Source organism: Molothrus ater, chromosome 21, assembly GCF_012460135.2.
Source record: "Molothrus ater isolate BHLD 08-10-18 breed brown headed cowbird chromosome 21, BPBGC_Mater_1.1, whole genome shotgun sequence".
NCBI classification, from domain to species: domain Eukaryota; kingdom Metazoa; phylum Chordata; class Aves; order Passeriformes; family Icteridae; genus Molothrus; species Molothrus ater.
This window is the reverse complement of record NC_050498.2, coordinates 5,297,665-5,325,565: the sequence shown is the minus strand read 5'-3', so window position 1 is coordinate 5,325,565 and position 27,901 is coordinate 5,297,665. Positions and strand designations below refer to the sequence as shown.

At 58.2% G+C, this 27,901-nt stretch overlaps 1 protein-coding gene across 1 annotated transcript; it reads left to right on the top strand.

Moving 5' to 3' along the window:
• Window positions 1-556: 556 nt before the first annotated feature.
• Window positions 557-27,651, top strand: SRRM3 (serine/arginine repetitive matrix 3). Its single transcript, XM_036395190.2, has 15 exons — window positions 557-740; window positions 8,342-8,571; window positions 11,578-11,679; window positions 15,163-15,297; window positions 15,408-15,488; window positions 15,852-15,881; window positions 16,294-16,362; window positions 16,654-16,689; window positions 17,336-17,386; window positions 17,487-17,591; window positions 18,200-18,371; window positions 23,799-24,127; window positions 24,684-24,911; window positions 25,163-25,300; window positions 27,332-27,651. The coding sequence occupies exons 2-15, from the start codon at window positions 8,348-8,350 to the stop codon at window positions 27,546-27,548; spliced, it is 1,917 nt and encodes a 638-aa protein (XP_036251083.1). The 5' UTR covers window positions 557-740; window positions 8,342-8,347; the 3' UTR covers window positions 27,549-27,651.
• The last annotated feature ends 250 nt before the right edge of the window (window positions 27,652-27,901 follow it).

The following is a 27,901-nucleotide window of genomic DNA, read 5'->3' as shown; positions in this document are numbered from 1 at the left end:
GACGGGGGTCTATGGAATTACCGGGATCTATGGAATGCCGGGGTATCTGTGTAAGGACGGGGCTCTGTGTAAGGACGGGGGGCCTATGGAATTACGGGGATCTATGGAATGCCGGGGCTCTGTGTAAGGACGGGGGATCTATGGAATTACCGGGATCTATGGAATTACCGGGATCTATGGAATGCCGGGGCTCTGTGTACGGACGGGGGATTTATGGAATTACCGGGATCTATGGAATGCCGGGGCTCTGTGTACGGACGGGGGATCTATGGAATTACCGGGATCTATGGAATGGCGGGGCTCTGTGTACGGACGGGGGATTTATGGAATTACGGGGATCTATGGAATGCCGGGGCTCTGTGTACGGACGGGGGATTTATGGAATTACCGGGATCTATGGAATGCCGGGGCTCTGTGTACGGACGGGGCTCCCGGAGCGGCGCTGCGCGGCGCGGTGCAGGGCGCCCTCCGGCCGGCAGGCGGCGCTGCGGGCGGTGGCGGCGCGCTCCCCCGCGGCGGCGGCGCTCTGTGTCGGGCGGCTCCGTGTGCCGGAGCTGTCCAGCACTTCAGCAGGGGCCGCGCCGGGGCCGCGCCGAGGGGCCGCGGCCGGCGGGACCCCCGGCACCCACCGGCACCCACCGGCACCCACCGGCACCCACCGGCACCCACCGGCACCCCCGGCACCCACCGCGGCCCACAGCCACCCAGCGGGGCCGGGCCCAGCGGGACGGCGGGGCGAGGTGAGGCGCGGCCGGGCCCGGGGCTGCGGGGCCGGGAAGGGAGAGGAGCGGGGCGGGGGGCGGTGGGACCGCGCCGGGGCATGAGGGGGCCGCTGGGAGGTGCAGGGGATGCGGGAGGATGGAGCCCCCCCCCACCCATCCGGTGGTGCTGGGGACAGGCGGGTGACGGTCCCCGGTGATGGGGATTTGGGGGTGCGGTGCTCCGCAGGGGGCTGGGAATTGGGGTCTGCAAAGGGACCCCGATGGATGGAAGGGATGGGGAAGGCGTGCGGGGTATTGGGGGTTCTGGGACAGCTGGGGACCCCACTGGGAGTGGTGTGCCAGGGGTGTCCCCTGTGGGGTTTGATGCTCCTGGGGGTGTGGGATGGCGTGAGGAGTCTGGAGATGAGGCGCTTTTTGGGGTACAGGGGGTCCCTCCAGGGACGGGGATGTGCTAGGGGCTCCTTGGTGCTGGGGGAGTGGCTGGGGGGCACCCACATCCCTCTTTTCCATGCTGGGGGAAGCCAGGATGGGACTGGGACAGTGGGTGACCCCCAGCAGTAGGTTTTTGGCTGGGAAGGACGGGACAGGGATGATCCCTCAGCAGATGCTGGTATAGGTGGTAGACAAGGCTGAGACAAGGTTCCCAAAGCCCCTCTCTCTTTCTGCTGTGTGGACCCCCAGGCTGTGCTGGGGAGGGTTTGGCTGATGAGATTTCAAACCCTGCGGGTGTTGCACGAGGGAAGGAGAAGGGGGCAAGGCTTGGCAGCAGGGAGCCACAGCAGCAACTCAAGCGCTTGTCTTTTGGGAGTGTTCTGTGCTTCTCCTTCCCAGATCAGCTTTGTCCCCAGGGATGTCCAGGCTGTGCCTTGCAGGGGGCTGGGGGTGATGGGTCAGGCCATGGCTCAGGGGGACTTTCAGAGGACACAGGTTCATTCATTCCCTTCAGAGCAAGATTTCAGACTGGATGTGTCTTGGTTTGCCTACGCTCCCACTGCTGTGTGGGGGTCACCTGGGAGCTGGCAGCATTTGGGGGTGTCTCAAGTTGATGACAAATGTCAAGGACCTTCTCTGAGGGTGCAGATGCTCACTGGTCTCCTTGCCCTGGCATGTGGATTCTCCTCTGGCAGGAGCACAGGGACACCCCCGCTGGGGGGGGATTTTGGGGACAGTGTGTGTCCACACACACATCGTCATCGCTCTGTCCCACTCTGCCTCACACAGTGCCACCCTCTGTGTCTCACCTGCTTCCCCCAAATTCCCACCTGCCCCCCTGTCCCAGGACTCATCCTGACAGCACATGCAGGGAATGTTGGGGGCTTTCAGAGCCTCAAATTGGGCCGATTTGTAGGGAACCTTTGGTCCTTGGTCACTGTTGGGAATGGCAAGCAAGGGTTTTGCCAGGCAGAGGGGTGCAGGGGTCTTGGTTGGCTTTGTCTCTGGTGCCAAGAAAATGCTGCTTTTCCTGTGGACAAAGGGTCTTGTGCCCCAGGAGCCAGATCCCATTGTGGGTGGGTGTGTGCAGCAGGTCCTGGAGGCTGCTGGAAGAGGGAGCAGAGGGTGCTCACCCTGTATCTCTGGGCAGGGGATGCCTGTGGGGTGCAGGTCACCCTGTGGGGTTGATGCTTATGCTGAGGGTCTGCCAGATATGGGGGTCCCCAATCCCCAGAGCCCTTTCTCCTCCTCCTCCTCCTCCTTCCTGTCTCCCAGCTCCCGTTTTCCCCGGCCAGGTGGCCCGTGGCTTATATAATGTGCTCAAACCCCGGAATAGCTCCTCCCGTTACACAACCACCCAGCCAGCCACGGGAGGGGGGTCTAGGGGGGATTCCCAGCTGGATGCTCCCCCTGCACTGGCCGTGACCCCCCTCTGCCTGCAGTGCTCAGCTCCAGGGGTTGTTCACCAGGCTTGTGTCCCCGTTGGGGAAGGTGACCTCATTGTGACAGTCATCCCCCTGCTCCTCCATGTGCTCAATAATTGCTTTTATTTGTAGTAGTGTTGTTACTCCCCTTCCTCAGAGGGCTGATGGGCCTCGAGCTGACTGTACCTCCTCCTGACTCCTTGCCCAGCAAAGCAAATGGCCCCAAAGGTGCAAAACCTGGGGTGGCTGCTCCCCCTTTCCATCCCCATTCCTGGTTTAAGCACCTCCTGTTTGGGGAAGGTCTGACAGGGCATTCCCAAGGGGATGAGGGAAGTGTGGCCAAAGGGATGCAGGGCTGGGGATCCCATAGGAAAACCCATCAGCTGGATGTGCTGCCTCTCCACTCAGCATGGGGGGATTGCTGTTACCTCGTGCATGTGCTGCTCCTTTCCCTCGTCCCTGATTCAGGAATGGGGTCACTGAGTGGGGCTCCCTCCCTGGTATGGGGTGACCCCTTTCCCACCAGCTCTTCTCCAGCCAAAGCTGGGAATGGAGCTCCTCAATGGCCAACAGCCCAAGGGGTTCAGGCTGGGGGGGCTTCATCTGCAGCATTTTGGGGACAGGAGTTAATCCTGGCTCCTCACCCTCCATTGTGCCCTTTTCCCTGGATCGTCTCCAGGGGATCTCTGTGACCCACACCCCTGTGTGATGCTTGTCCAGTGTGGGACCAGTTCCCAATCCTGGCTCCCCCATCCCTACATCCCCAAGCCAGGAAGGAGCCCAGTTGCTTAGCAACTGTTTAGCTTCTCCACCAGCCTCCTCATCTATTTTAAAATATATATGTATTTTTATATATATATATATATATCTGCACAGACGTAGGTATACACATGCATCTGCAGCTCCTGACCCCCCAGCCAGCATCCATATATTCTTTACTAATTGCTTTTAAGTCTGTGAGGTGTCAAATTCTGTTGAGGCAGCTGTAGGAAAAGATGCCCTGGGCTTGGGGAAATAGGGATGGAAGCACTGGGACGGCTGTCACCAATCCGTTCCCACTGTCCCTTCCCAGGGGCATCATCCCTATGCCTTGGGGCTGGAGGGCAGCGCTAACGAGCCCCAGAATGGCTGCACTTTTAAAGCTACATTTGCCTTTTTCCCTCGTTCTTGAAGGTCTGACTCACAGTTTTTGGCACTGGAAGGCAGCTCCGGAGAAGGTCAGCCCAATTAATGGCAGCAGCCCCGGACTTTTCCTCTTTGTAACTCCAGCTGGGTGTTCAGAGGAGGCTGGCTGCCTGGCCGTGGTGTTCTGGCATATTTTGTGTCTTGAAAAAAAATATTTTCTCCCAGCTGTCGCCAGAGCACAGATAGGGAGCAGCCTGGGATGGGGCTGTGCCTGCCTGGGGACAGGGTTATGATTTCATTTGCTGGTGGTGTGTCCTGATGAGATCCCAACAGGCGGGAGAACCATGGGGACCACCCCTCTCAGCCCCTCTGGAGCGAGCGGAGCATCCTCACCTCATCTGGGCTGTCTCTGGCGTGTTGGGGCCGAGCTCTGGCACGCTCAGAGCACGAGTGGTCCAGGGAGCCTCCGTGCTGGGCTCGGTGCCCACATCCCGTGCCCGCATCCCGGGCGCTCACGGCCGCCCCGGCTGGTGCAGCTGGATGCGGCGAGAATTAATGGAGCGCCGGCCGGAGGCGGCTTTAATTAGCAGCGAGGCACGGGGAGGGGGCAGCACGCCCGGGGACCGCTGCCGCCTTTCCCTAGCGAGGGAGAGACGCCGGGAGAGCCTCCAGGCACCCGGGAGAGCCTCCAGGCACCCGGGAGAGCCTCCAGGCACCGGCGGCTCCGCGCTGCCGTCCCCGCTCCCCCCGGGAAGCCGCTCCAGCCGCAGTACGGCCGCAGGGCCCTGCGGCGGCTGCTCAGCGCCCGGGGCTCAGCGGGGCCCAGGCGGGGAGATCTCAGCATGGCCCGATGGGAAGGGCCAGAGCGTGAAATAACGCTCTTTTCCCCATCATTTTGCTTCTTTCCTTTCGGGCTGGAGTTCTGGACCTGTGAGCTGGACAAAGCCCAGCTGGGACAGCCCCAGGGTTGGGACCATCCTCGGGCCACCCCAGCCCACAGGGAGTGAAGTCCATTCAGAGCTTGGCTGGAAACCAGCAGCCCCAAACCCGGGCAGGATGGCGAGGCTGGGCCTTGCACCCCCTGTCCTGGCTGTGTGACAGGGGCAAAGTGCAGTGTGTCCGTCCTTCTGTCTGTCCTGGCAGTCTCTGAGCTGGTACTGAGGGTGCCCAGGCCCTCCACACCCTGGTTGTGATTCAGCATGGCTGGGGAGGGAGAGAGGGAGAGAAGACCTGGGGATGGGGTGGAGGGTGATGGTGGAGGGTGAGGAGGAGGAGAATGGAAAAGAGGGATGAAGATGGAATATGGGGATGGAGGAGAACGGAGAATAGGGAGGGGTATGGAGAATGGGGATGAGGATGGGCAGGATGATGAGGAGGAGGAGGAGGATGGGTATGAGGATGGAATTTGAGGATGAGATTGAAGATAGGGATGAGGATGAGGATGGAGTATGGGGCATCTCTGAACACTTCCAAAAGCTCTAATCCAGGTATCAGAAAGCACCTGCAAGCTGAAAAGCTGGATTGACCTCCCCAAGGCCCAAGGTGGCATGTAGGAGGAGGATCAGGATCCCAAAATCCGTGGGTGAATGCCTGGTTAATATGGGAAAAGAGGGATTTGTTCAGGAGTTTCCCCAGCAGCTCCAGCCCGTGGTGCCAGGGGGTTTGGGCCCTCCTGGGTGGCAGTGAGGGAATCTGGGAGGTGGCAATGGATGCCAGCAGTTGTCTCCAGCTACATCCTGCAGCCTTTGGGAGTGTGTGGAGACACAGAGCTCACCCCAGGCTGCCTCGTCTCCCTCTGGGCAAGGCAGCCAGGCAGTGGCTGCCAGTGATTGATGTTTTGTGGGTAATTACTGCAGATAATGAAATATTTAACCATCATCTTTATTATCGGGGTAGCTCTGAGCCTGGTGGGAAACCACTGCTGTTTGGCCAGGGCTGTGCTGATGGGTTTGGTGCTGATTTTGGTGCTGGCAGAACCAGGTGGTCCCTGTGTGGAGGCCAATGGATTGAGGTCGTGGTGGTGTCAGCCACTCTGTGTCCCTGAGCTGTCCCTTGGAGTGCAGGGCATCACTGGGACTCTCCTTGTGGGGCAGGGAGGGCACAGACCCAGCTGGGGGACATGGGCCCTGCGCTGATGCCTCGTCCCCATTGTCACCAGCAGTGTAGGGCTGGCTCTGTTTGGCACCCAGGGATTTGCCTGGAGCACCTTTGGAGAGCTGGGGGGAGGGTTGTGGGTGGGTTTTCCCCGTTCCTTTGTTTCCCTGCCCGTGCTGTGGCTGAGGCAGGGGCTGGTGGCAGCTCCCACGGTGAACATTGCTCCAGGCTGAGGGGACACTGGCATGCAGCACCATGTCCACCCCCAGGCCAGCTCCACCTTCCTGGCCCCAGGTGTAAGGGGGTTTCTCCAGCTCCCTCCTTTTGATGGGAGCATTTCAGGGAGCATTTCCTGCATGCCTCCCCCACCATGCAGCCTTCTCTCACAGGTACCCATCCAGCTGCCAGTTTGTCTCCATCTACCTGCCCAGCTCCATATCCCACACACTGTCACGGTTTTTCAGCAATGAATTTATCCACTGCTGGGCTCAGGATAAAATGAATTCCCACTGGGGACAAGCAAGCAGAGGCTGCTGCAGAAAGCATCCTCTCCTTTCCCCTCTCCTCCCCTGTGGGGAAAGGTTTCTATACAGGGAGCTTCCCCCTTTCTCTAGCTTCCTTCCAGGTTTTTGGTTTCATGTCCTGATGGGAAACAGAGGGAGAGGAGCCCCCAAGGTTTTTCTTTCAGCAGCATCTCTCTGTTCTCCAGCCTGGAGCCATCCTGGGATATGGAGAGGGCTGGGTTCAGGGTGGGCAGTGAGGGCTGAGCAGGGCTGTGGGGTATCATGGGGTTTGAAATGTGGGTGCTGCAGGCAAGGGGGGACCAGGGGACCCTCGAGGTTCAGGAATGAACATCCAGAGTGCAGAGCCCTGGCTGGCTCCTGCTGCACCAGTGTCTCTGTGGAAATAAAGGCTGCTGGCTCCTCTCTGCATGGTAGTAATGAGGGGGGAAAAAGAAAAAAAAAAGCCTTGTAATTAAGCACTCAGCTGCTGTCCTCCCTGAGCAGGCTCATCAGGAGATAAATGACTGTGTGGGGCAGCCAGAGGCAGCAGGAGAGTCAGGGATGTCCTGGGGGGATGCTGTGGGGTGGGAGACACCTTCTGGCTCCACCATCCCAGGGAGGGCTCCAGGGTATTTTCTCTTCTCAAACAGCAAAGAAACCTCATCAAAGCTTCTCATGAGTGATCTGCATTCCCACCCTGGCTCTGTCCCAGCTGGCCTGGTCATGGAAAGCTCTGAACTGCCTGGTATCCTGGTGGAATGGCACATTGGGAATGGCAAACCTTTCCTGGGCTTGAAACAGTGAGGATGAGTCCATGGTCCATCTGCCCTTCCTGCTTCTGCTGGGCTTAGGGATTCCGTCTTCCCTGGGCCAGTGTTTGCCCCATCCTCCATGGGCAGCGTGTGCCAGCCTCCATTGGCTGCTTCCTGCTTAGGAGATGACATTCAGGCATCACCCATCCTTCTCCAGCAGGATCCCTGGGATAGAAACACCTCAGAGAAGTGTCTTTCTGGCAAAAGCTGCTTCTCCAAGCCCAAATCCAGCTTGGAGAGTGAGGCAGGATGCTCTGCCTTTGCTCCTGATCATTTCTCTTTGTGCAGGGCCCATGTAAAGGCAAGGTGGTGCCTCTGCAGCCTGGTGGAGCTGGTGGTTAAGGCAGCAGAACTCCAGTGGGAGCATCCCATGCTCAGGAGAGGGCTGGAGTGCTGGGCAGGGGAGGAAAATGGGGACAGCAAGGAATGGGTGCTCAGCCATGCGCCGATGGCCCGAGGGTGCTGAGACAGGGCTGTGTCTGTCTGGTTGATCCAGGAGATTTGGGAGCATCTCCTCCCTCAGGCTCAGGGAGCATCAGCCAGAGCCTCAGCATGGCAGTGCTGCTTGGGAACAGTTGTCCTCTTGCAGGGGTTATTTTTGGAGCCAAGTGAGGACACATTGACTGTGTGGTGAAAAGAGGAGGCAGAGACACGTGAAGGTGAAGGAGCAGGGAGAAGGCAGAGGGGCAGAGGCTGGTGGGGATCCTCATCTCCCCTTGCAACCCACACTGGGCTATGCCAGAGGATGCCAGGCCATGGCCCAACAGCATCAGCAAGTGTTTGCTGCCTGAGCCAGACATCAGGATGTCCCACCACTGCAACCAAACCAGCCAGTGCAGCTGGGAAATGCAAGGGGACATCTGGGGTCTTTGGGTCCCTAGAGGAATGTGAGGATAGATGTCTGTCCCTGCTCCAAACCCCCACTGGCTGACAATGGGGTTCATGGAGTCCATGTCCTGCTGCTGTCTTGGGCCCCTCAGACCCACCCTTGCCAGGTTTTTCCAGTACAAGTCTGGAGCAGAGCATCCTCCTCTCTTTCCCAGGAGCCAGCCCTCTTGTCATGATGACATGAGTAGCCCCAGCCTTGCTTTTGAGGGACATCTAGTCACTGTCCCCATCAACCTGCTTGCAAGGTTTTACCCTCAGGTCCTCGCAGGGTCCCCTCACTGTCAGGGGGTGAGAGGGGAAGCAGGGCAGGCGCTGACCCTGACTCTTTCTCTCCCTGCCAGGCAATCATGGCTCTCTACAACAATGGGGCTGACGTTCCTTCGCCCCAGGAGGCCTCCAACGGCTTCCCCCAGCCCGGTGCCTCAGGAACGTGGCACAAGGGTGAGGAGGAGGTGAGGCTGGTGGAGCCCAGCATGGTGAAGAAGGCTCACCGGGAAATCCTGGACCACGAGCGCAAGCGGCGCGTGGAGCTGAAGTGCATGGAGCTGCAGGAGATGATGGAGGAGCAGGGGTGAGTGATGGGGACATTGGGGATGGGATCCTTTTGACCTGCTTGCACTTTGTTCTTCCCCTTTAAAAAATAAATTCATGTGGCAAGTGTTTGGAAATAAATCCTTTTTGGGTGAACCAAGCAGCTTTGGTGGGTTGGACTGTGGTGGGAAAGGCCTAGGAGTTCATCCACCTGCCCTCCTTGGAAGTTTGGGCTCCCAGCTTGTCCTACAGGGAAAGCTGAAGCAGGAAAGAGGAGTGAAGTTGCTCATGGATGTACAAGTCATCAGTGCCACCCATCCTGTTCCCCACATGCCTGGGATGTGAGATCCCAGAGGAAATCTAGGGTTTAGTCATTGGAGAGGCTGGTTTAGAGCTTCAGTTTGCCTTGTTTTCCTTTTCCTCCCCAGTTTTGGGGTGACAGGACCCCCTGTCCCCATCCTGCCAATGCCATGGCCACTGCAAGCTGCTCCCCAGCCTTTGCTCTCCCCTTGGGAAACAAAGGGATAGGGAAAAACCCAAGGGGCTGGGGAACATCCCTTTCTGGGCGGGCAGAAGGGATTGGGGGGCCAGAAAGGAGCGCCCCATCCCTGCTGGGCATGGCTGTGCTGTCTGTGGCAGCAGGCAAACATCCTGATCCCTCTGACAGCTCTCTAAAACCTGATGGATGGAGCAAATTCTTCGGCACACTTGGGTAGATGGGGACTGGTATCAGCTGGGGAGAAGGAAAATGGATTGAGGGAAGGCTTCGCCAAGGCTTTCATTAAGAGTGCAAGCGTGACCCAGAATTAAATTGTCTCACACAGACTGGAATAATGATTGTGCCTAATTTGTCATTATGGAAATAAATAAGGCTGACCTGGCGCTTTGGGGAGCCCTGAGCCTCCTGTCAGGTTCCTGAGCCCTAGTAGGGATCTTACTACTGGTAGTAGCATTACTGCAATGGGTAATAGCAGCACTGCAACCAGGATTGTTGTTATTGCTGTAATTGCTTTGCTGTTATTAAGGCTATTAATAACACTGATGATGGTGATACGCTGAAATGATAATATAATTACAGTAATAATCTTGGTCAACCTGCTTAATCCTCTGCCTGCTCTTCCCCTCCACACTGGGGCTTTCCAGGGGGGTTCCATGAGAAGGGATTTGCACCCCTGAGGTTTCTGCCTGGACCAGGGGCAGCCTCCTGGCCATGGCCTTGGGGGAGTAGTTGATGAGGGCAGAGCTCCAGGATGGATGTGAGTGTCAGCAGAGGGGATTTAAGCACTCCCTTGTTTCCTTAAAGGAGGATGGCTCCTCCTGCCTGTGCTGTAACTCGCTCCAGGCTGCCTGCACAGTTATTCCCTGCCTGCAGGCTGGATTCCTTGTCCAGAAAAGAAGTGTCAGCACATTTTCTTTCTTTCCCAAATCCATTCTATATGTTAAATGCAAAAGCAAACCCCCTCCTACAGGGTTATAAGCAGCACCAGGGGAATGCAGGAGGGAAAGGGCTGGTGGTGCTCCTGCCTCCATCCCTGGAGGTGGTGGGGAGTTCCTCCCCTTGGCCTCCCCCCACAGATTTGCTAATGGCCCAGCCGCAGTGGCCCATCTGTCACCTCCTGTTTGGCCTCATGTCCCCTCTCCAAGAGCACCGGCCGTGTTCTTAATGTGCTGCAGCAAATGCTGATCTTGGGCAGACATCTTCCTGCTGCTGTGGGCTGGCTGGTGTCCATGGGATGGCCAGGGCTGTCAGCTCCATCCTTGTGGGGTGGCCACTCTGCCCATCTGGGTGCACTGCCATCGAGGGAATGGAGCAGAGCAGCATTTGGGGGTCCTACCCGGGTCTTGGGGCTCCCCATGCCCAGGTACAAGGTGAGGGGAAGCAGCCAGGCTGCCTCCATACCCTGTTATGAGCCTTCCTCTGTATGGAGTGTGGCTGGGGAGTTAACGAGAGCCTTTCAGTGCAAATGAGTTTGTTAATATTAATTCCTCTCTCCTTGCTGCTCCCCTTCATGGACACTGCAGGAGGGGTGGGTGGTGCCGCGTGCCCTTCTTCACCCAGGGCACCCAGAGCACTGCAAGGGGCATCACTGTCCCCAGCATGGGCTGTGTGAAGTGCCATCCTGGGGGACTGCAGGGCTAGGCCTGGCTCTGGCATCCAGTTTTCTGGGCTCATGGCAGTGATGCTGGTGGGGTGTGATGGAGAGGGTGGGCCTTGAGCAGCCCCTCTAGAGGCTGTGGCTGAGCACAGGGACACACACAGAGCCTGACCCCTTCGCTCCCAGAGTGGCAATGTGGTGGTGACATGATGTCCCTCTCCCTTCACCCTCTCCCCTGGGATGATGTCAAAAGCATCGTGGGTCTCTCCACTACATCCCTCTGTAGGGATGTTTTTAGTTGAGGAGGATACCCAGGTGCCCTTGTGCAGCCACGGGATGTGGCACAGGACCACCTGGCCGGGCTGTCACCTGTCCCTTCGCAGGGACACCTCGGGGACAGCAGGAGTGCCGTGTTTGCAGTGGCTGCTCTCAGATGCCAGGACACAATGATTAGTGTCTCTCGTTAATAACCCTGCGGCGCCTGAGTCAGCTCAGCGGCAGTGCAGAGCTGGCACAGCTTTCAGGGCACACAGCACCAGGGGATGAGCAGGGGGAGCTCATGAAGGGACAGAGATGCTGGGAGGGAACCCCAGAATCACTGGCTGCAGTGGTGGCACTGCCAAGAGGGTTTGGTGGGCACTTTCCCCAAAGCCTGGGGTGGTCACAGGGAATGGCAACTTCATAGTCATCCTTTTCTTTTTTGGTGTCTCTTCTTCTGCCAAGCACTGCTGGGAGAAGCAGGCAAGAGAGAGGAGGACATGGATAGTGGTGGCAGGGGACTGAGCAGAGGTCCTGCTGTGCTCCAGGCCCTGATGACTATCACCATGCCACCTCCCCTTTTGATTGTCCCCTTGGGCCATGTGTCACTTCCAAAGGTGTAGAGTTCCTCAGCAGGTCCATGGGGAGCCCATGCTCCAGCATGGAGCCCTGACCACTCTTTGCCCATCCAGGTACTCCGAAGAGGAGATCCGACAGAAAGTGGGGACATTTCGGCAAATGCTGATGGAGAAGGAGGGTGTGCTCACCAGGGAGGACCAGCACGGGCGCCAAATGTAAGTCAGGCAGCTTCCAGTTGGTCCATCTGTGTGTCTCATCCCAGAGAGGCACATCCCTGATTGCCTCTGAGCACCAGTGGGCAGGTGGGTGGGTGGATGAGGGTGTATCTAGCATGACTGGATAGCTGGATGGACATGGAGAGGGTATCAAGAGATGGAGGATGGATGGATGGATGGATGGATGGATGGATGGATGGATGGATGGATGGATGGATGGATGGATGGGTGTTGGCTTTGAGTCAATGCTTGTTTGACTTGATGGTTGGTTGGTTGGTTGGTGGTTGATTTGGTGATTTGATGTCTGGTGGTTGATTTGTTGATTTGATGGTTTGTTGGTTGATTTGCTGGTTTGTTGTTTCATTTGATGGTTGGTCAGTTGCTTGGCTGCTCAGTCAGTTGGAGGCAGGTTTTGCCTCTCTAAGGCAGTGTCCTACCTCTGGAGAGGTTAAAGGTTGTCCTGCACTGGTCGTTTGGAGACCTCTGGGTGCTGTGCAGAGGCCAGCATTGCAATGGTCTTGTCCCAGAGGATGAAACCCAAGTGCAGAAGTTCTCAAAGCTTGGCTCACTCCACCAGCCAGGGGCAGGGACCCCGTGGAAGAAGCTCCTCCAAGGAGATCCTGTGCTGTTCCTCTGCTTCTAATCACTCCTCACAGTGCCTTGTCCTGGGGGGCTGCATCTGCCCTAGAAGGGGGCTTAGGGCTCAGTTTGGTGTCCAAAGCAGCCCAGCTCCTGCTGGGGACATGCCAGTTGCTGCTCCTGCCCTGCACTGGACTGTTCCCTGCATCACCAGGGTCCAGCCTGGCTTGATGATGATTTATCAGTGCAATGCTTAATGGCCCAGGCAGCATGGCTGGCCTGGCGTGCACCATCCATCAGCCTGGAAACCAGGTCACTTGGGACAGGAATAGATGCTTCAGGTTCACTGAATATTAATGCTTCATTAGGGTCAGGAAATCAGGGCGAGGGGGGAGGCAGGGAAGCCATGGCAGCAGGGAGAGCCTCCCTCACACCACTCTGCTGGCACGCCAGGCAGGGTGGGACACAGGGACATGGCTGTGCCCTGCCTGGATGGGGGCTCATGGGCTTGGAACAGTGTGAAACATTCAGGATCCTTCTCCTCCAGGCAGGAAAAAACAAGGCATGGGGGAAACCATCCTGCCCGGGTCACTGAGCATCATGCCTGAGGTGTTAACAAGTGGCCTTCGCCTGTGGGGGCAGGAGTCATCTCCAGGGCATCTTCCTGGCAGGCTCGTTAGGGCCAGCACAGTAACGAGCACACGGGGAAGCCAAAGGTGCCTGCAAGTTACCCAGGCAGCCCTGGCTGTCACCTTTACAGGCTTGGTTTTGCAAAATGAAGGGTAATCATTAAAGATTAGCCCCAGGGCTATAAATAATAGTGCTGAGCTGGAAGGAGCAGTCTCACAGCAAAGGATTGCTCGGAGGAGAGCAAAGCCAGAGGCACTTGAGGAGGCTGGTAGGAGCTGGGTCCAAAGGAGGTGGCTCCTCAAGCAGCAGGGATCTGAGCTCCTGGAGGATATCCTGCATGCCAAAGGTCTCTGCTGCTTGAAGAGGCTGGACAAGGGGGTTAAATAAGCTTTAAATAAAGAGCCTCAGCCCTTGTGGTGGCGGCTGGGAGAGTGCTCAGCAGAACACCTCGTGGGCTGCTCCTGCTCCAGCAACGCTCTGGGCTTTTACCGTGCTGTCCTTGGCTGCCAGGACTGTGAGCCTGAACCAGCTGGTCCTGTTTCAGAGCCAATGCCAGGGCTCAGCATCATCTGCATAACTCCCCAGGGAAAACTGAGACATGGAGCAGAGCTGTGACCACCTGAGTCCCTGGCTTTGCTCTTTGTGCTCTCCCAGCTCCCGTCTCCATGTGCACAGCTCGGTACAGCCTGGTCCCCAAGGAGAAGGGTTTGATGGACAGGCTGGTGGGATTGCAGACAAAGGCAAGTGTGTGCTGGGCAGGGAGGGATAATTGGAACAGCACAAGGCTGGTCTTGAGCTGCTGAGCACAGCTAATGGGTGAGGTGCTGGCAGCAGGCTCTGGCGTGGAGCACTGCCTGCTCACAGAGCAGAGACACACACAGAGAATTAACCCCGCTCCCTTCTCTCTTTGCCTCTTTTCTCCCCCTTCCCACAGTTGGGTGGGTGGTTGAAAGGCTGATTCTACCTTTGGGACATGGCCAAATCAGGAGTCATGTGGAGAGGACCCAGCCAGCCATGGTGGTGGCACAGAAGGGAGCCCAAGTCCTGCTTGAGCGCTCGTCCGTGGTTAGGGGAGGGTGCCTCGTGCGTAGTTTCGGTCCAAGGCATTTCTAATTAGGTTAAACAGCCCATGGCCTGCCTGTGGTCAGGGATGCCAACACGTGCCTCTGTCAGATCTGCAGTCTGGGACTGGGAGCTTCCCTTTTCTCAGGCAATGGCCAGGCTGCCAAGGGACTGATGCTGTGGGGCTGCACTTCTCCACCAGCATTGCTGACTGCTCACCTCCAGGCTGGGAAGGGCAGAGGAGCCTTCATCAGGTTTCTGAGGGCAAATATCCCTTGGGAAGCAAACACCTGGGCTGCTGTGGTGCTGGGTACCCTCCATGCCTGTCCACATCTCTTAAGTTTCCTTCCAGTGCACCTGGATGTCCTTGTCCCTCCATGGGTGAGATGTCCTAGATCCCCCAAGAGCAAACGAGAGGCTCCCTGTGGGTTTTGCTCTTGGGGCTGATGGCAGAGCCAGCCCAGCGAGGTGGGGCATCAGGAAGAGGTTGGGCAGGGACTCCTGAGACTGTCCTAGTCCAGCTGCCAGGCCTCTACCAAGCCCTGCCCACAGCCCCGGTAGTCAATGGCAACCTCATGCCGGTTTCCATGGCAGTGGGAAAAATTAATGCTGATGAAGTCACTCAGGAGAGAGAGAGAGAGACCCTGATGGCTCTAGGCACGATGTCCCCCCACCCCTTCTTCACCTGGCCTAGGAGGGACATTGACCATTACCTGCCTGAAGCTCCAGTGCTGAGCTGGTGGCACTGTGGGGATGCTGGCCTCAAAGCCCAGATCAGCCTGGGCAGTTCCCACCTAAATTTCCACTGCTGGTCTTCTGCCAGCTCCTCTCACCCTTATCCAGCCCTGCAACCCACCTGGGCTGAGCCAGCCTCCTGCTCAGCCCCAGCACTTGAGCAAAGCCAAAAGGGGCCCAAACGAGGCTGAGGCTGGGCCCTGCGGGGAGATGGTGGCCTGAGTGTCACAGTGTCCCTGTGCCAGCCTGGTGGGGATCTCTGCAGGGACTGGAGCCACAGGAATACCCTGAGCAGACCTCCACCCTGGGACTTTGCTGTGTGTGGACATCAAGGGACATGACCAAGGTCCCCTGGGGATGCTGTGGCAGAGGCAATGTCACCCAACCCCTGTAGCTGCACTGGGGCTGCCCCAGCTGCTCTGATGGGAAACAGGGAATGGGGATCCCCAATTAATCCTGCTCTCCCTCCTCTGGCAGTGTGATAGAGAACCACCACGGGGCAGATGGGGAGGAGTACGAGGTGGAGTACCCTGCCTATGGAGAGGGCTGCCTGCTGCAGTGTGACTGCTCGGCCGAGTGCTACCGCGAGGACAGCGGCCACCGCGAGTACAGGTCTGCGTGGCTTTTGGGGACCTGCTGGGCACAGGGTACCCATCCAGGGACACAGAGGCCAGGGGCCTGTCCCTTCTTCTTTTCCCAGCCTTGTCTGCTGTCTCCCACAGGTTGAAAAGACGCTCGAGCAGCTCCACCTCTCCTCCACCCAAGAAGAAAAAGAAGAAGAAATCAGGTCACCGCCGGAGCCGGTGAGTGCCCGCCTGTCCCTGTGCTGTCCCCTCTCTCTGGAGGGCAGCTCACCTCCCAGCTCAGCCCTTTGCCAGGCTCTGGAGGGGCAAGTCACCCCACTTTGGGGGACAGTACATCCCTGAATGTGCACCCTTAAGAGGTGCAATGCATCTGCATGTACTGATACTGCAACACACACGTGTGCACACACCTACTGCATGCACTGCTGGGACCTTGCCTGGTCCATCTGGGGAAGGAGCTCACTGCCACAGGGCACTGCACCAGGCAGGATATGGCTCTGTGAAGGGTCCATCTACCCAAAAGCTCACCACTTAGCACTGCTGTCCCTAATGTCCCTTTCTTCTCTGCCTTTCCCATGGCAGCAAAAAGAGGAAACCCGGCTCAGAGCGCAGGTGAGTGACCACTGGGCTGGGTGGGCTGTGGGGTCCCCTCTGGGCTTGCAAGGCCACTGGGCACAGACAGGCCTCTGCCACCCACTGTCCCCCTCTGAAATCCCCCTAGGAATGGGCCACCTTGTCTCCTGCTGGAGGCAGTAGAGCCCACGAGGTGGCAATGAGACACAGCAGGATTTGGGCATTCCATAACTGAAGGCAGCCAGAGCCCTTCTGCCAAAGGAGGCTGACCTTTCTGTCCCCCAGCCCAAATCCCCCAGGAAATAACTGCCATGTGATGTTCATGCATCCCATGGGATGGTCCAGGGGAAGCAACGTGGCTGGGGGTGGTGGGACCAGGCTCCCCTGGGCCAGGGGGAAGAGGCTGGGGAGTCCCTTGCTCCCTGCTCAAGGGCACCCACTTTCCCTCTAGCTGTGACAGCTCTTCGCCCATCCGCAAGGAAAAGAAAAAGAAGACTGGAAAGAAACACAGACGTGACAGGTAGGATGGACATGACAGCAGGCTGGGGACAGCAGGGGTGGCTGGGGACAGAGGGGCTGGTTGGAGCTGCTCAGGCCCTTGGGTTGGGGTGGGATTTAGAAGTGGATAGGGGTGGACTCTGATGACTTTTCATGGGGCCATCACCTCCTCACAGCCACTGTCACCTGCCCCATCCAGCAGCCCACCTCGGGGCCACCCCCCTGTCCCCATGCTTGGAAACTGCCCAGCCTTTGCTCCCCCCGGCCAGATCAGTGTAATCTCCTTCATCTCTGCCTCCTCTTCATCCCTTAGGTCTGAGTCAGGGTCACGAAAAAAGAGAAGACACAGGTAAGAGTGACAGCCACCAGGAGCCGCCTCACTGCCACCAGCTGCCAGCTTCCCCTGCCAGGGACCCGCTGTGTGCTGCCCTCCTGCTGTCCCCTCTCTTCTGCCCATCATGATGAGCCTCCTCACCCCATAGCTGGACACTGCTCTGTGTCCTCTGCCCTGGGTATGGCACAAGGCCACCCTGGCTGACTGTGGGGCCCCAAAAGTCCCCCAGGGGAGGAGGGGGGATCCCAGGCAGCCATGGCCGGGGCAAACCTTGACTGTTGCCCTGCTCTGCAGATGCCCTCTGCCAACACTGCTATTTTAAGGTGAAAGGAGTGAAAAGCACACAAAGGGTGCCAGAGAGGGCACAGGGCAAAACAACTGGGGGGGTGACAATGGGCTCAAGCCCTGAGGATGCTGAGCAGAGCCAGTCCCCCATTTTTCTCCTGCCTGGTCCCACCAACCTGCACTGACCCACCCCACAGTCCCCCCAGATCCATCTGGGATCCCCACCACGCTTTGAACCTCAATGGAGCCCAGCTCCAGACCAGGAAGGTCCTTCCCCTCACTCCTCCCACAGCTTCGGTGTCTCTGGGGGGCTGGGAAAGCCACCCCCAGGTGCTGCCCCCGCTCCCACGTCTGCAGCTTTCGGCTCTTCCCGCAGGTCTCGAAGCCCCAAGAACAAACGGAAAGAGAAAAACAAAGAGCGCAAGAGGTGAGGGGCGGGCTGGCGGGGGCAGCGGGGCTCTCTGTGTCCCTGCGTGTCCCCCGCGGCCGCTCAGCCTGTCCCTCGGCCCCGGCCGCCCTCTCCGCAGGTCCCGCAGCGAGTCCCCGGCCTGGCGCTCGCACCGCCGCAGCTCCTGCAGCTCCCACAGCGCCTCGCTCTCCTCCGACGACAGCGGCTCCAAATCCCCGGGCAGGTAAGGGACAGCCCGGGACCCCCGTCCCCACCAGCACAGCCACCCCCAGCCTCCGCAATGGGAGCCCGTGGGGGAGAGGGCAGGGACAGAGATGTCCTTGGGATGGACACTCTTATGTAGTAGAGGGCAGGGAGGTGGGAGACAGAGGTGTCCCAGAAGATGGGTGCCCTTGGGGATGGAGGGCAGAGGGCAGGTGACAGAGGAGTCCCAGGGATGAGGACCCTGGGGGATGGAGGGCAGAAGGTGGGTGACAGAGATGTCCCACATATGGGGACCCTTGGGGATGGAGGGCAGAGGGCAGGTGGCAGGGGAGTCCCAGGGATGAGGACCCCAGGGGATGGAGGGTAAAGGCAGGTGGCAGAGACATCCCTGAGACAGCTATAGAGGGGAGTGGGATGGTGCTGCAGCATCTCTGGAAGGTTTGGGAACATGGTCCGCAGACGGGGTTTCAATTTTTAGCTAAAGACAGCACAAAGCACCGATTCTCACCCCATTTCTGGCTTCGACAAAGCCTGGGCTGCAGCCTGCGGCTCTGGCGGAGCCGGGCCAAGGGCGGGGCCGGGCTCGGGGCCGGGGGTGCCGGCAGCTGACGGTGCTGTTGCCCTCAGGGTGAGCCCCAAGCGCCGGCAGGATGGCCCCAAGGGCAGCAGCGCCCGCTCCAGCCGCAGCCCGTCCTCGCCCTCGCCCCAGCGCTCGGCCTCGCCGCACCAGAACGGGCACAAGGGCAGCGCCCAGAACGGCCGCCACAGCCACGGCGCCCCGCTCCCGGAGCCCTCGGATGTACGTAGGCTTTTCTTGGATCACTCTTCGCTTCCCTCCCCTCCTCCCTCCACAGGACTGCCCCCCTGCTCTCCTCTGCCCTCCTTCCCCACTCGCTCGGCTCCCCGCCCCGCCCAACCGGAGCACACCGGGGAGATGCGGGGTGCAGGTTGCACCCTCCCAGCACTCACCGACCCCGCGCTGGGTGCACGATCTCCCTGGGGGAGCCAGCCCTGTCGCCCTGAGGCAGGGATCAGGGCAGCCAACAGGTCATCCCTGTCCCAAAGCCACAGGTCGTCCTGCGGATGTCACCCCCCCGGATGATGGCTTGGCAGGCCAGCATCACCTGCCAGGGTCACCACTGGGCTCAGCACCTCCCTGAGATTGATCCCAGGCAGCCAAGAAATGGCCAAGGCAGGAAAATTCTTGTTTGCCCACCAACCCCAACTCTCCCTAGTGCCAAGGGCCAGCACCAGTGCTCAGGACTCCAACACCCAGTCTGACCAAGTTAGGGTTTGGAGGGGATTTGATGTTGGATGCTCAGATTTTAGGACACTGAGGTCCCCATGGCAGGTGACATCAGAGCTGAGCATCCCCAGCTCTGCCTCAGCATCCCCAGGTGAAAATCTTGGTGAAACCTTGGGGGCTGCTCCCTTGCTGAGTGGGGCAAAGCCCTAACCCAGTGGGCCCAGGGATCCAGCCACAGTTCAACCAGTGCTGGCATGGTGAGGAGCCTGCTTTGGCTAAGGGGGGCTGAGTGAAAGCCGGACACTCCACTGATGGAGCCCACACAGGTCCCCATTTGCCCCAGGGATCTTTATTCCCACAGGTGAGGTCCTGGGCTGGCAGCACCAACGCTGACACCCCAACACCTGCAGGGCCAGGGGTACCCCAGCAAACGGGGTGCACACCCACGTCCCCTTCACCCTGCCCAGCCCAGCACCCCCAGCAGCAGCCAGCACCCTGCCCAGCTCTCGGGGCACCTCTCTGCTTTCTTCTTTCCTGTGGTTCCGGCGGGGGCGTGGGGCGGGTCGGGTGCCGAGGCGCCGCCCCCGGGGGCCCGGCTGGCCCCGCTCTCCCCCTGCCCACCCCAGCATCGCCCAGGCCGTCGAGCTCCCTTGGCTCCCCGGCACCAGCGGGACTTTTCTCCAACAACTTTCTCTCTCTCTCTCTCTCTCTCTCTCTCTCTCTCTCTTTCTTTCTCTCTCTGGTTTCTATTTTTTATTTTTTTTTCTTTTTAATCCCATCTGTGTTTTTCTTTAGCCTCCCATTTGAAAAAAACCCAAACGGTAATATACACTTCCATTTCTTGCTCAGCAGAAGCAGGGACGAGGGGGAGGGAAGGGCAATGAAACGTGCTTTTTTCCCCGCCCCCTTGTTTTAGTTTCCTTTCTCATGATTTATTTTCTTTTCCCTTGTGATGTACAGAAATGCAAACGATATATATTTCTCTTATTTTTATTTCCCCCCACCCCGTCGTCGTCGTGTTGTTCTAGAATTTTTTGCTTTTGTGTGTGTTAATGTGGAGAAGAAAAAAAAAAAACAACAACAAAACAAAACCAAAAACCCGATGTGTTTTCTAAATATTTACGGCCGCTGAACATTGTATTTCCATTTTCTATATTTTGAACAAGGAATTTAAAAGGGAAGAGAACCCAGCAGCTCTACACCGCAAAGGAGCGAATTGCCCTTTTCCTCCTCAAATTGCTCTCCTCGGCTGGATCCTGCTGCCGTGGCGAGCTTTTCCTGCCCGGCTGCAGGATGAGGCCGCTGGGTGCGGGGCTATCCCGCACCCTGCATCCCGACAGGATGAGTCCCCAGCCCCCTCCCCACCTCCCGCAGACCCCCCCAAAAGCTCCGGGCTCAGCCGTGCCCACCCCAGCACCCCCAGAGCCGCCAGGGGTGTCCCGGGGCGCTGCGCGGCGTTGCCTTCCCTTTTAAATACCCGGTCCTGTCTCCATCCATCCCTGCTGCCTTCCCAGCCTTCCTCCTGGGTCTCTCCTCCTCCTCCTCGCCCACACGCACCCTCCAGCCCTTCTCTTTCTCCGGTTTTCTTTGGGCCAACACCACCCGACATCCCTCGCCGTGTCCCACCTCCATCCATCGCCCTCCCTGCATGTTACCCGGGACTTGGCCATGTTATAGAGCGACTTTTAAAGACTGAACCGCAGCCTGATCGGGTTACAGACACCAGCCAGCCACCCCCACCCGCGGCCCCCCCGCTCGGCGGCCGGCCGCAGCCTCCCAATTAAACAAACAAACAAACAAACAAACAAACATTTTTAAAAAAGAGAATAAAAAATTAGAAGCTAAAGAGACCAATTTTAAAAATAATTTTAAAAATTCTAAGCAAAGCAAACGGGATTAGCCGAGGGGTCTGGATCGCCGTACTAAAGAGTCCTTGTCTTTTTCCCATTCTGCCCTCCAAATGTGGAGATTATTGTTTTCTTTTTTTATTATTGCATTCCTGTCACTGCCAATTCCAAAGGTAGGTATTTTGTCCACCTCTGCACGTTCACTTCTGCAGATGAGCCTGTTGAAAAGCACCGTAGCTTGATTTAATGTTATTTTCTCTTTCTTTCTGACTTTCTTTCTCTTTCTTTCTCACTCCCCTTCTCTGTCTCTCATTTTGTCTCTTTTTGGTGGCTATATATAATTTTTTTTTTATTTGTATGGTTTTCCCCAGTTAGCTGCAAAGCCATGCTCTTCTCTTTCGTTCTTTTTTTTATATATATATTTTTTTTTGCCCTGTCCACGTAATATTTTTTTCTTTCTTCCCCCCTTTTCTCTTCCCCGTCTCCTCGTGCTGTCGGTAGAATGCATTTCTGTGTCTTTCAGCCCTCTGAATTTGTGTTCCTTTCCATTCAGGGGCCGAGCACGGCCGTTCCCTTTCAATCTCCCATTAAATGAAGGTGAAGATATTTAGGGAGAAATAGGGGCAGTGGACACGGGTAGAAGTGGGCACAGGGGGTTTTGGGTGGATGGATGGGGCAGGAAATGAGAAATCTGGGGAGATGTGTGGGTTTAGCCCCTCTTCAGGGGGAAAAACCCAGCTCAGGGAAAATACTGAGGGAGGCTGCAGTAGGGAAAGGTTTAATTCTTCCTGCGTGGAGAGAGACAGGTCCAGGACATCCCAGTCTGTGAGGGGCAGGTGACAGCATCCCTGCCCTGGCTGTTCCATCCCCACAGGTGCCCAGTGTGTGTTTTCCCTCTTAGACTGAGGGAAATTCCCTCTTTGGCAATTTGGGTTTATTGGAGATGCTTTTACCTTTGCTGCCTTTCTGCACGCCAGGGCAGGAGACTCCAGGGTTTGGGTGGGAGCCCTGCATCCCACAGCCTGAGCCCATGGCCTGGCCAGCCAGTGCCAAAATGCCACCCTGGTAGAGAGGAACCCCCTCTCTTTATCTCTTCATCGTCCTCTTCTTCTTCTTCATCATCTTCTCTGCTTTAATGTTCCTCTCCTGGGATGTGGGGCTGGGCATGGGCTCCCCTGATCCCCCTCTCTGGGGCTGCTGATCCCCCTGGAGCAGATCCTTGCAGGGCTGATGGTCACTGCCAGCCTCCCCCTCGCTGCAGCCATTGCAACAGCAGCTGGTTTTTAATAAAAAAAAAGCTTCGTGTCCCTTTTGCAGCATCTTTGTAGTGGTCCCCAGAATCCCAGCCCTTCACCCTGCCCCCTTCTTTTTTGGGGGGAGAAAAGTGGCATTGAGAACACAGGGGGATGGGTGGAGAGAACCTCAGCCTCAAGGATTCACTGACCATTCACTGGTGTATTTGGGGCAAGGGGATGGTGAGGAACTGGGGTCACCAGCCCTGGGTGTGGTGGCACAATCCTGGCACCACCCCAATGTCCCTGAACCCCCTCGGCTGGACTCAGCCATGCCCTGTGCAGGATTCACCCTCCCAGGGATTCTCAGGGACCTGGCACTGCTCTGTGGCTGGGGGGAAGGAGACCCCAAAGGCCCCTGAGCTGGGGTTTGCCAGCTTGGGCAGGACTGGTGTTACAGGAGCTGTTTCCACCCATCTTTTTGGTCTCATGGTGTTTGCAAAGATGGGGGAAACACCCAGGCAGCGTTTGTGGCTCAGAGGAGCTGAGATATTTGGGAGCCTCAGGGCTGGGCAAAATCCCTTGAGGTCTCAGTGCTCAGGGCTTGGCCACGGTGGTGGCCCAAGGTTTCCCCTCCCTGTAGGAGAAGTGAGTTGGTTTGTTTTATTTCTCCTCTCTCTGGCTCTGTCTCTGTCTCTCCTCCTTCTCTCGCTCTTTCTTTCTCTCTTGCATTTTTGTGAATCTAATGATGCACTTATATTGCCCCGCTTTTCCCTTCTCTTCATACCTTACCTACTAAAGGAGGAAATGCCACTTTTTTGGTAAGTGGATGTTAACCAAGAGGGACTTAAAAAAAAAAAAAAGCATATAATGGAAAAAAATAAAAAAAAAAAGGAAGCAGAAAGCAAAGTCTGTGTTGAGTGCTGATGAGGACTTAGCAGTTCCCTGCAGAGTCACAGCTAACAGCTCAATGCGTGTCCCAGGAAGAGCTCAGAGACATTCGTTTATCTCAGTAACGAGGACATTTGTGAAGTTCTGCTTTGTTTTTTATTTATTTATTTTTATTATTTTTTTTAAATTGATTTGATTTGGATGGTTTTTCTTCTTTCTTTTTTGTTGGTTTCTTTTATGCCTTCTCGTCCCCCCGGCCCCCTCCCCTGCCTTGCCCTCCATTGTCGCTCTGTGCCGTTTTTTCCTCGTTTCTGGATTTGTTTTAAGCCGAAAGCCGTACTATTGATAAAATCTACACGTATCAGAACATATATCTCTATATATGTGCATGCCTCTGTGTGAGCAGACCCCATCACCTCCAGCCCTCTTTGGTTCGACCCTTTCCCCTCGGCTCAGTCTGATTTACTCTCCCCCACTGCCCCACCTTCCCTCCTCTCATATTTTCTTTTTTTTTTTTTTTTTTTAATTTTCCCCCCATTTTCCTTCCTTCGTTTGGGTTTTATCCCCCTTTTCCCTTCCCCTTTCTTGGTCGGGGCGGGCGGGCACCAGGGTTTGCTTTATCCCCTCTCCAGGTGTTTTTTGGGGTGGAGGGAGGGGGTGTTTGTTTCTTTCCCTTCAAGCTTTCCCTCCCCGACGACTTGGGGCTTTCTTGGATTTATTTCTTTTCCTCCCATCCCACCCCTTCCTTTGGGTTTTTATTACGATTTAAGTTGAGTTCTATTTTTTTGGCGTTTTGCATGCGGAGGTTTGCATGACCCACGTTGTTGAGGGCGAGAGGAAGGTGCAGAGTAGCGTCTGTGTAGCCTGCCTTATGCGATGTGCATTGACGTTGTGATCTGCGCCCCCGGCCCGGCGCCCCCCCGTTAAAATCCCCTTTCTCCTTCTTTCTTCTCTCCTTCCCCCCTTCCTCCTCTCCCTCCTTCTTTCTCTCTCTCTCCCCCCCTTGCCAGAGGCCGGCCTCGGCGTCCCCCTCTCCGCGGGCTCACGGCAGGACGGAGCCGCCGTCCCCCCGCACCCGGGGCGGCCGACACGGCGCCCGCAGCCCCCGGTCGCCCACGCCGGAGCGGGCCAAGCACGGCCACCGGCATCGCTCCCGCAGTGCCTCGCCGCCGTCCCGACACCGCGGCCAGAGCAAGGGGCGACCCCCGGGCCCCCGGGAGCCGCCGCCGCCGCCGCTCAGCCCCGCCGGCTCCAGCAGCGACTCGGAGGGCTCGGCCGGCTCCCACCCCTACCACCCGCCCGCCGGCCCCGACAGGAACCACGGCGCGCACGGCAAGAAGTAAGGGAGTGCCCGGGATGGGCTCCTGTCATCCCTGCCGGGATACGAGAGCTGGGCTCGGATGTTTGGGGTGCGGCTCCCTGCAATCCCTTAAATCCATCCGGGCAAAGCCCTGGGGAGCGGGGCTGGGTAGGGATGCTCAAGGGATGGGAGTGGGAATAGGGATGGGAAAGGGACAGGAATGGGGATGGCAATGAGGACGAGTTGGAGATGGGAATGGGGATGGGGACAGACTCGGGGATGGTGATAGGGGATAGGGATGGGGACAGGGAAGAGCCACAGTGGGTCAATGGTAGCACTGTGGGAAGGATCATCCCTGCGAGGCATTATCCCACTGCGAAGGGCAGTGCCTGGATGGCAGCAGGGGATTACAGCATCCCACAGGATGCGGGATGCCAAGCAAATGGAAACCCTGTGCTTTACAGTCAGGGATGTAGCCCAGACAAAAACTGGTGTCATGAAGTGTTCCTTATGTGAACCTGGGGTCCCTGGCTGGGGTGGGGACACCCTGCCAGCCAGGACAGGTGCGAGGCGGTGCTGGCATCTGCCGTCACAGGGTGAAGGAGCGGCACCACCGGGGCCGGCCCAACAGCAGCTCGGAGTCGTCAGCCAAGCACTCCCGGCACGCCTCGGAGCGGAGGAAGAGCCCGTCCCCCAGCCCGGGCCAGCGCAGCAGCTCCTGGAGCTCCAGTGGTTCCCTCTCCAAGTCCCGCTCCCGCTCCCGGGAGAAGAGAGCAGCACGCAGCCGCTCCCGCTCGCCCTCGCCGAAAAAGCCAGCCAGCAGGTCAGGCCCGAGGGGACAGGGGCACGGGGACACCGCGGGTGCCAGGGGGCTCAGAGGGCGTCGCGGCTCAGGGCGGTCCCGGCTGCCCTGGCACTCGGGGAGGGGATATGTCATTGCTGGTCACACTGGAAACGCCAGCCCCAGGTGGGAGTGACATCCGGGCAGTGACTGCTGTTACACGGTGTCCCTGCGTCCCACACGGGACCCCAGCCCATTGCCTGACCCTTCTCCTCCTCCTCCCCGGGCTGTAGAGAGAAGGACAACGAGCCCCGAACACGTCACGGTGACCCCGATCCCGCCCGCCCCCGGCGCCGCTCCAGGAGCTACTCCCCCATCAGGAAGAGGAGACGCGACTCCCCCAGCTTCATGGAGCCCAGGAGGATCACCAGGTGTGTCCTGGCACTGGGCAAAGGCTCTGCCACTGCCACAGCCACTGACTCTGACACTGCCACTGACCGTGACACTGCCACTGCCACTGCCACAGGGCTGGGCTCTGATGCCAGCTGACCCCAAAGGGTGCCTGGGTGGGCAGATGGATGGATGGATGGATGGATGGATGGATGGATGGATGGATGGATGGATGGATGGATGGATGGATGGATGGATGGATGGATGGATGGATGGATGGAGGGATGGATGGATGGATGGATGGATGGATGGATGCACATACAGATAGATGGACTGACAGACGGACGGACAGACGAATGGATGGACACACAGATGGATGGACATACAGATGGATGGATGGATGGATGGATGGATGGATGGATGGATGGATGGACACACAAATGGACAGCAGCAGCTCTGTGGATGCACAGATAGCTCTGAGGATGGCTGGGTGAATCAGCTGGCCCAGACAGATGGGTAACCAGACTGCCTCCAATGCTGTGACCTTCTGATCTCTTCCTATTTCAAGGCATGAAAACAGGAATTAATTTTAATCCGCTGCGCATATTCCAGCAGTGCTCACGTCTGCAATCACGTCTCTCCTGCCCTCCAAAAGCTGGTTTCTCCTCCTTGGGATCCTATTGCCTCAGGATCCTGAGCTGTAAGACAGGCAATATTTCGTGCCAGACAAAACACTGTGTGCATATGTAGCACCTCGTTAAGATGCAGCACTGGCGGCGGGGCTGTGCCCAGCCCAGATTACCTCCTTCCTGACCTATTTGTCTCTCCCACTATCAGCTGGGTGATCAAGGGGGGCTGGATTTTCAGAAATCTGCCTCCCTGTGGGAGGGATTTTGTTTTGCCTGGGCAGGACTGGAGTTGTCAGGAGGGAGGACAGGAGAAAGGACAGGAGGAGCACTGCAGAGCCCATGTGTTAGAGCTCCCCACAGTTCTCCCTGATGGATGCCCTGGAAAGAGAATGGGCTGGGAAAGCTGCTCCCAGCCCAACCCAGGTGCCATTGTCTGGTTTCCATCCCTCCTGCTCCATCCAGGTTTTCCCAGGATGTCCCCAGAGAGCTGGCAGGTCTCGGCTGGAGAACACAGCCCATGGTCCCTGTGGGGATTGTTCACCTCATCCCATCACCATCCTTGGGGGGCTGGGGGTGGCAGACCCTGCTCTGCTCGGGGTTCAGGAGGAGCAGAGCCATTTCTGTGAGGTGTAGAGGATGCTGCAGGGAGGGGGCAGCCAGGGAAACACCCCCAGCCCCCCTTGCCTGCCCCAGAGCCCAGCCAGAAGCCCCAGTTCCTGTCCCCAGCTCCCATCAAACCCTCCACCATGTGGTCCTACCTCAGTGATGCCAACTTCTCCTTTTCCATTTCATCCCAAGGTCCCTCCCGGAGAGCATCGCCGCCAGCCTGGCTCCCAGGGTAACCTTCCCCCTTCCTCCTCCTCCTCCTCTTCCTCTTCCTCCTCCTCTTCCTCCTGGACCCCTCTGTGTCTCCTCACACCCCCAGCACCCAGCCACTCTCTGGTCCCACTAACACCAGGCTGGGAGAAGGGACAAGGGGCCGACTCCCGATGTCGCTGCCCCCTGTGTCCCCCCACCCCACTGTCCCCGTGCCTCCCGTGTCCCTCCTCATCCTCAGGCGCCGGCGGGCTGCAGCTCGCCTCCCGCTAATCCCAAACGTCTCTTTTTCAGCAGCTTTCAATCTTTGGTGTCTGGGAAACACAAAAGCCACATTAACCTGCTCACTTTCTGCCCTCGACGCTGCCTAATCCAGGACTAACACCCCGGGGGAGGGGGCAGGGGAGGAGGAGAGGGATGGAGGGATGGATGGATGGACGGACGGACGGATGGATGGATGGATGGAAGGGGAGGTGATGCCGGGTGGCCGCATACTGACGCGCGGCCTCTGGGATGCTTGGCTGCCCTGGCTCAATGCTTGGCCGTGCCGGGGCTCCAGCGCCGAACCCCCTTCCCGGAGCGGCCGCGGGGGGGGGGCCTGACTCAGTTTCCCTTTTCCATTTGCAGCGCCCGCAAGCGTCCCATCCCCTACTACCGGCCCAGCCCCTCGTCCTCCAGCTCGCTGAGCACCTACTCGTACAGCCGGAGCCGCAGCCGCAGCTACGACAGCTACAGCTCCAGCCGCAGCCGCAGCCGGACTCGCAGCCCCCCCAGCCGCTCCCGCAGCCCCAGCCGCAGCCCCAGCTACAACAGCCGCAGCAGCTCGGAGAGCGCCGGCTTCTGAGCCCCCCCGGCAGCCCCCGACAGCCCAGCTCTGCCCCCTCCGTGCCGCCTGCGCCCCCAGGAGGGACGGGACCAGCGGCGAGGTGCAAAGGAGCCCCGGGGGATGCTGAGGATGGACCTGGCAGCGGGGGAGAGCACGGACGGGAACTCAGATGGGAACGCCCTGGGAGGGGGTGGGTCCCCCCGCTCCGGGGCGTTTTGGGGTCGGGATGGGGAAGGGGAGGATCTCGGATCTCTTCTTATTTCTGCGAGTGCCGGGGAGGGGCGGGGTGGGGTGGGCGAGCACAGAGCGAGGGAACAAATGCTCTGCAGAGACCTTGGGGCCAGAGGGTGGGGGTGGCTGGGGACACCCCT

Excerpts from the sequence above, each read along its gene's own strand:
- SRRM3 (XM_036395190.2), top strand. The coding sequence starts at position 8,348 with ATGGCTCTCTACAACAATGGGGCTGACGTTCCTTCGCCCCAGGAGGCC. Across the intron at positions 16,690-17,335 it reads CGAAAAAAGAGAAGACACAG|GTCTCGAAGCCCCAAGAACA; the intron begins GTAAGAGTGACA and ends CTCTTCCCGCAG. Across the intron at positions 17,387-17,486 it reads AAAAACAAAGAGCGCAAGAG|GTCCCGCAGCGAGTCCCCGG; the intron begins GTGAGGGGCGGG and ends CCCTCTCCGCAG.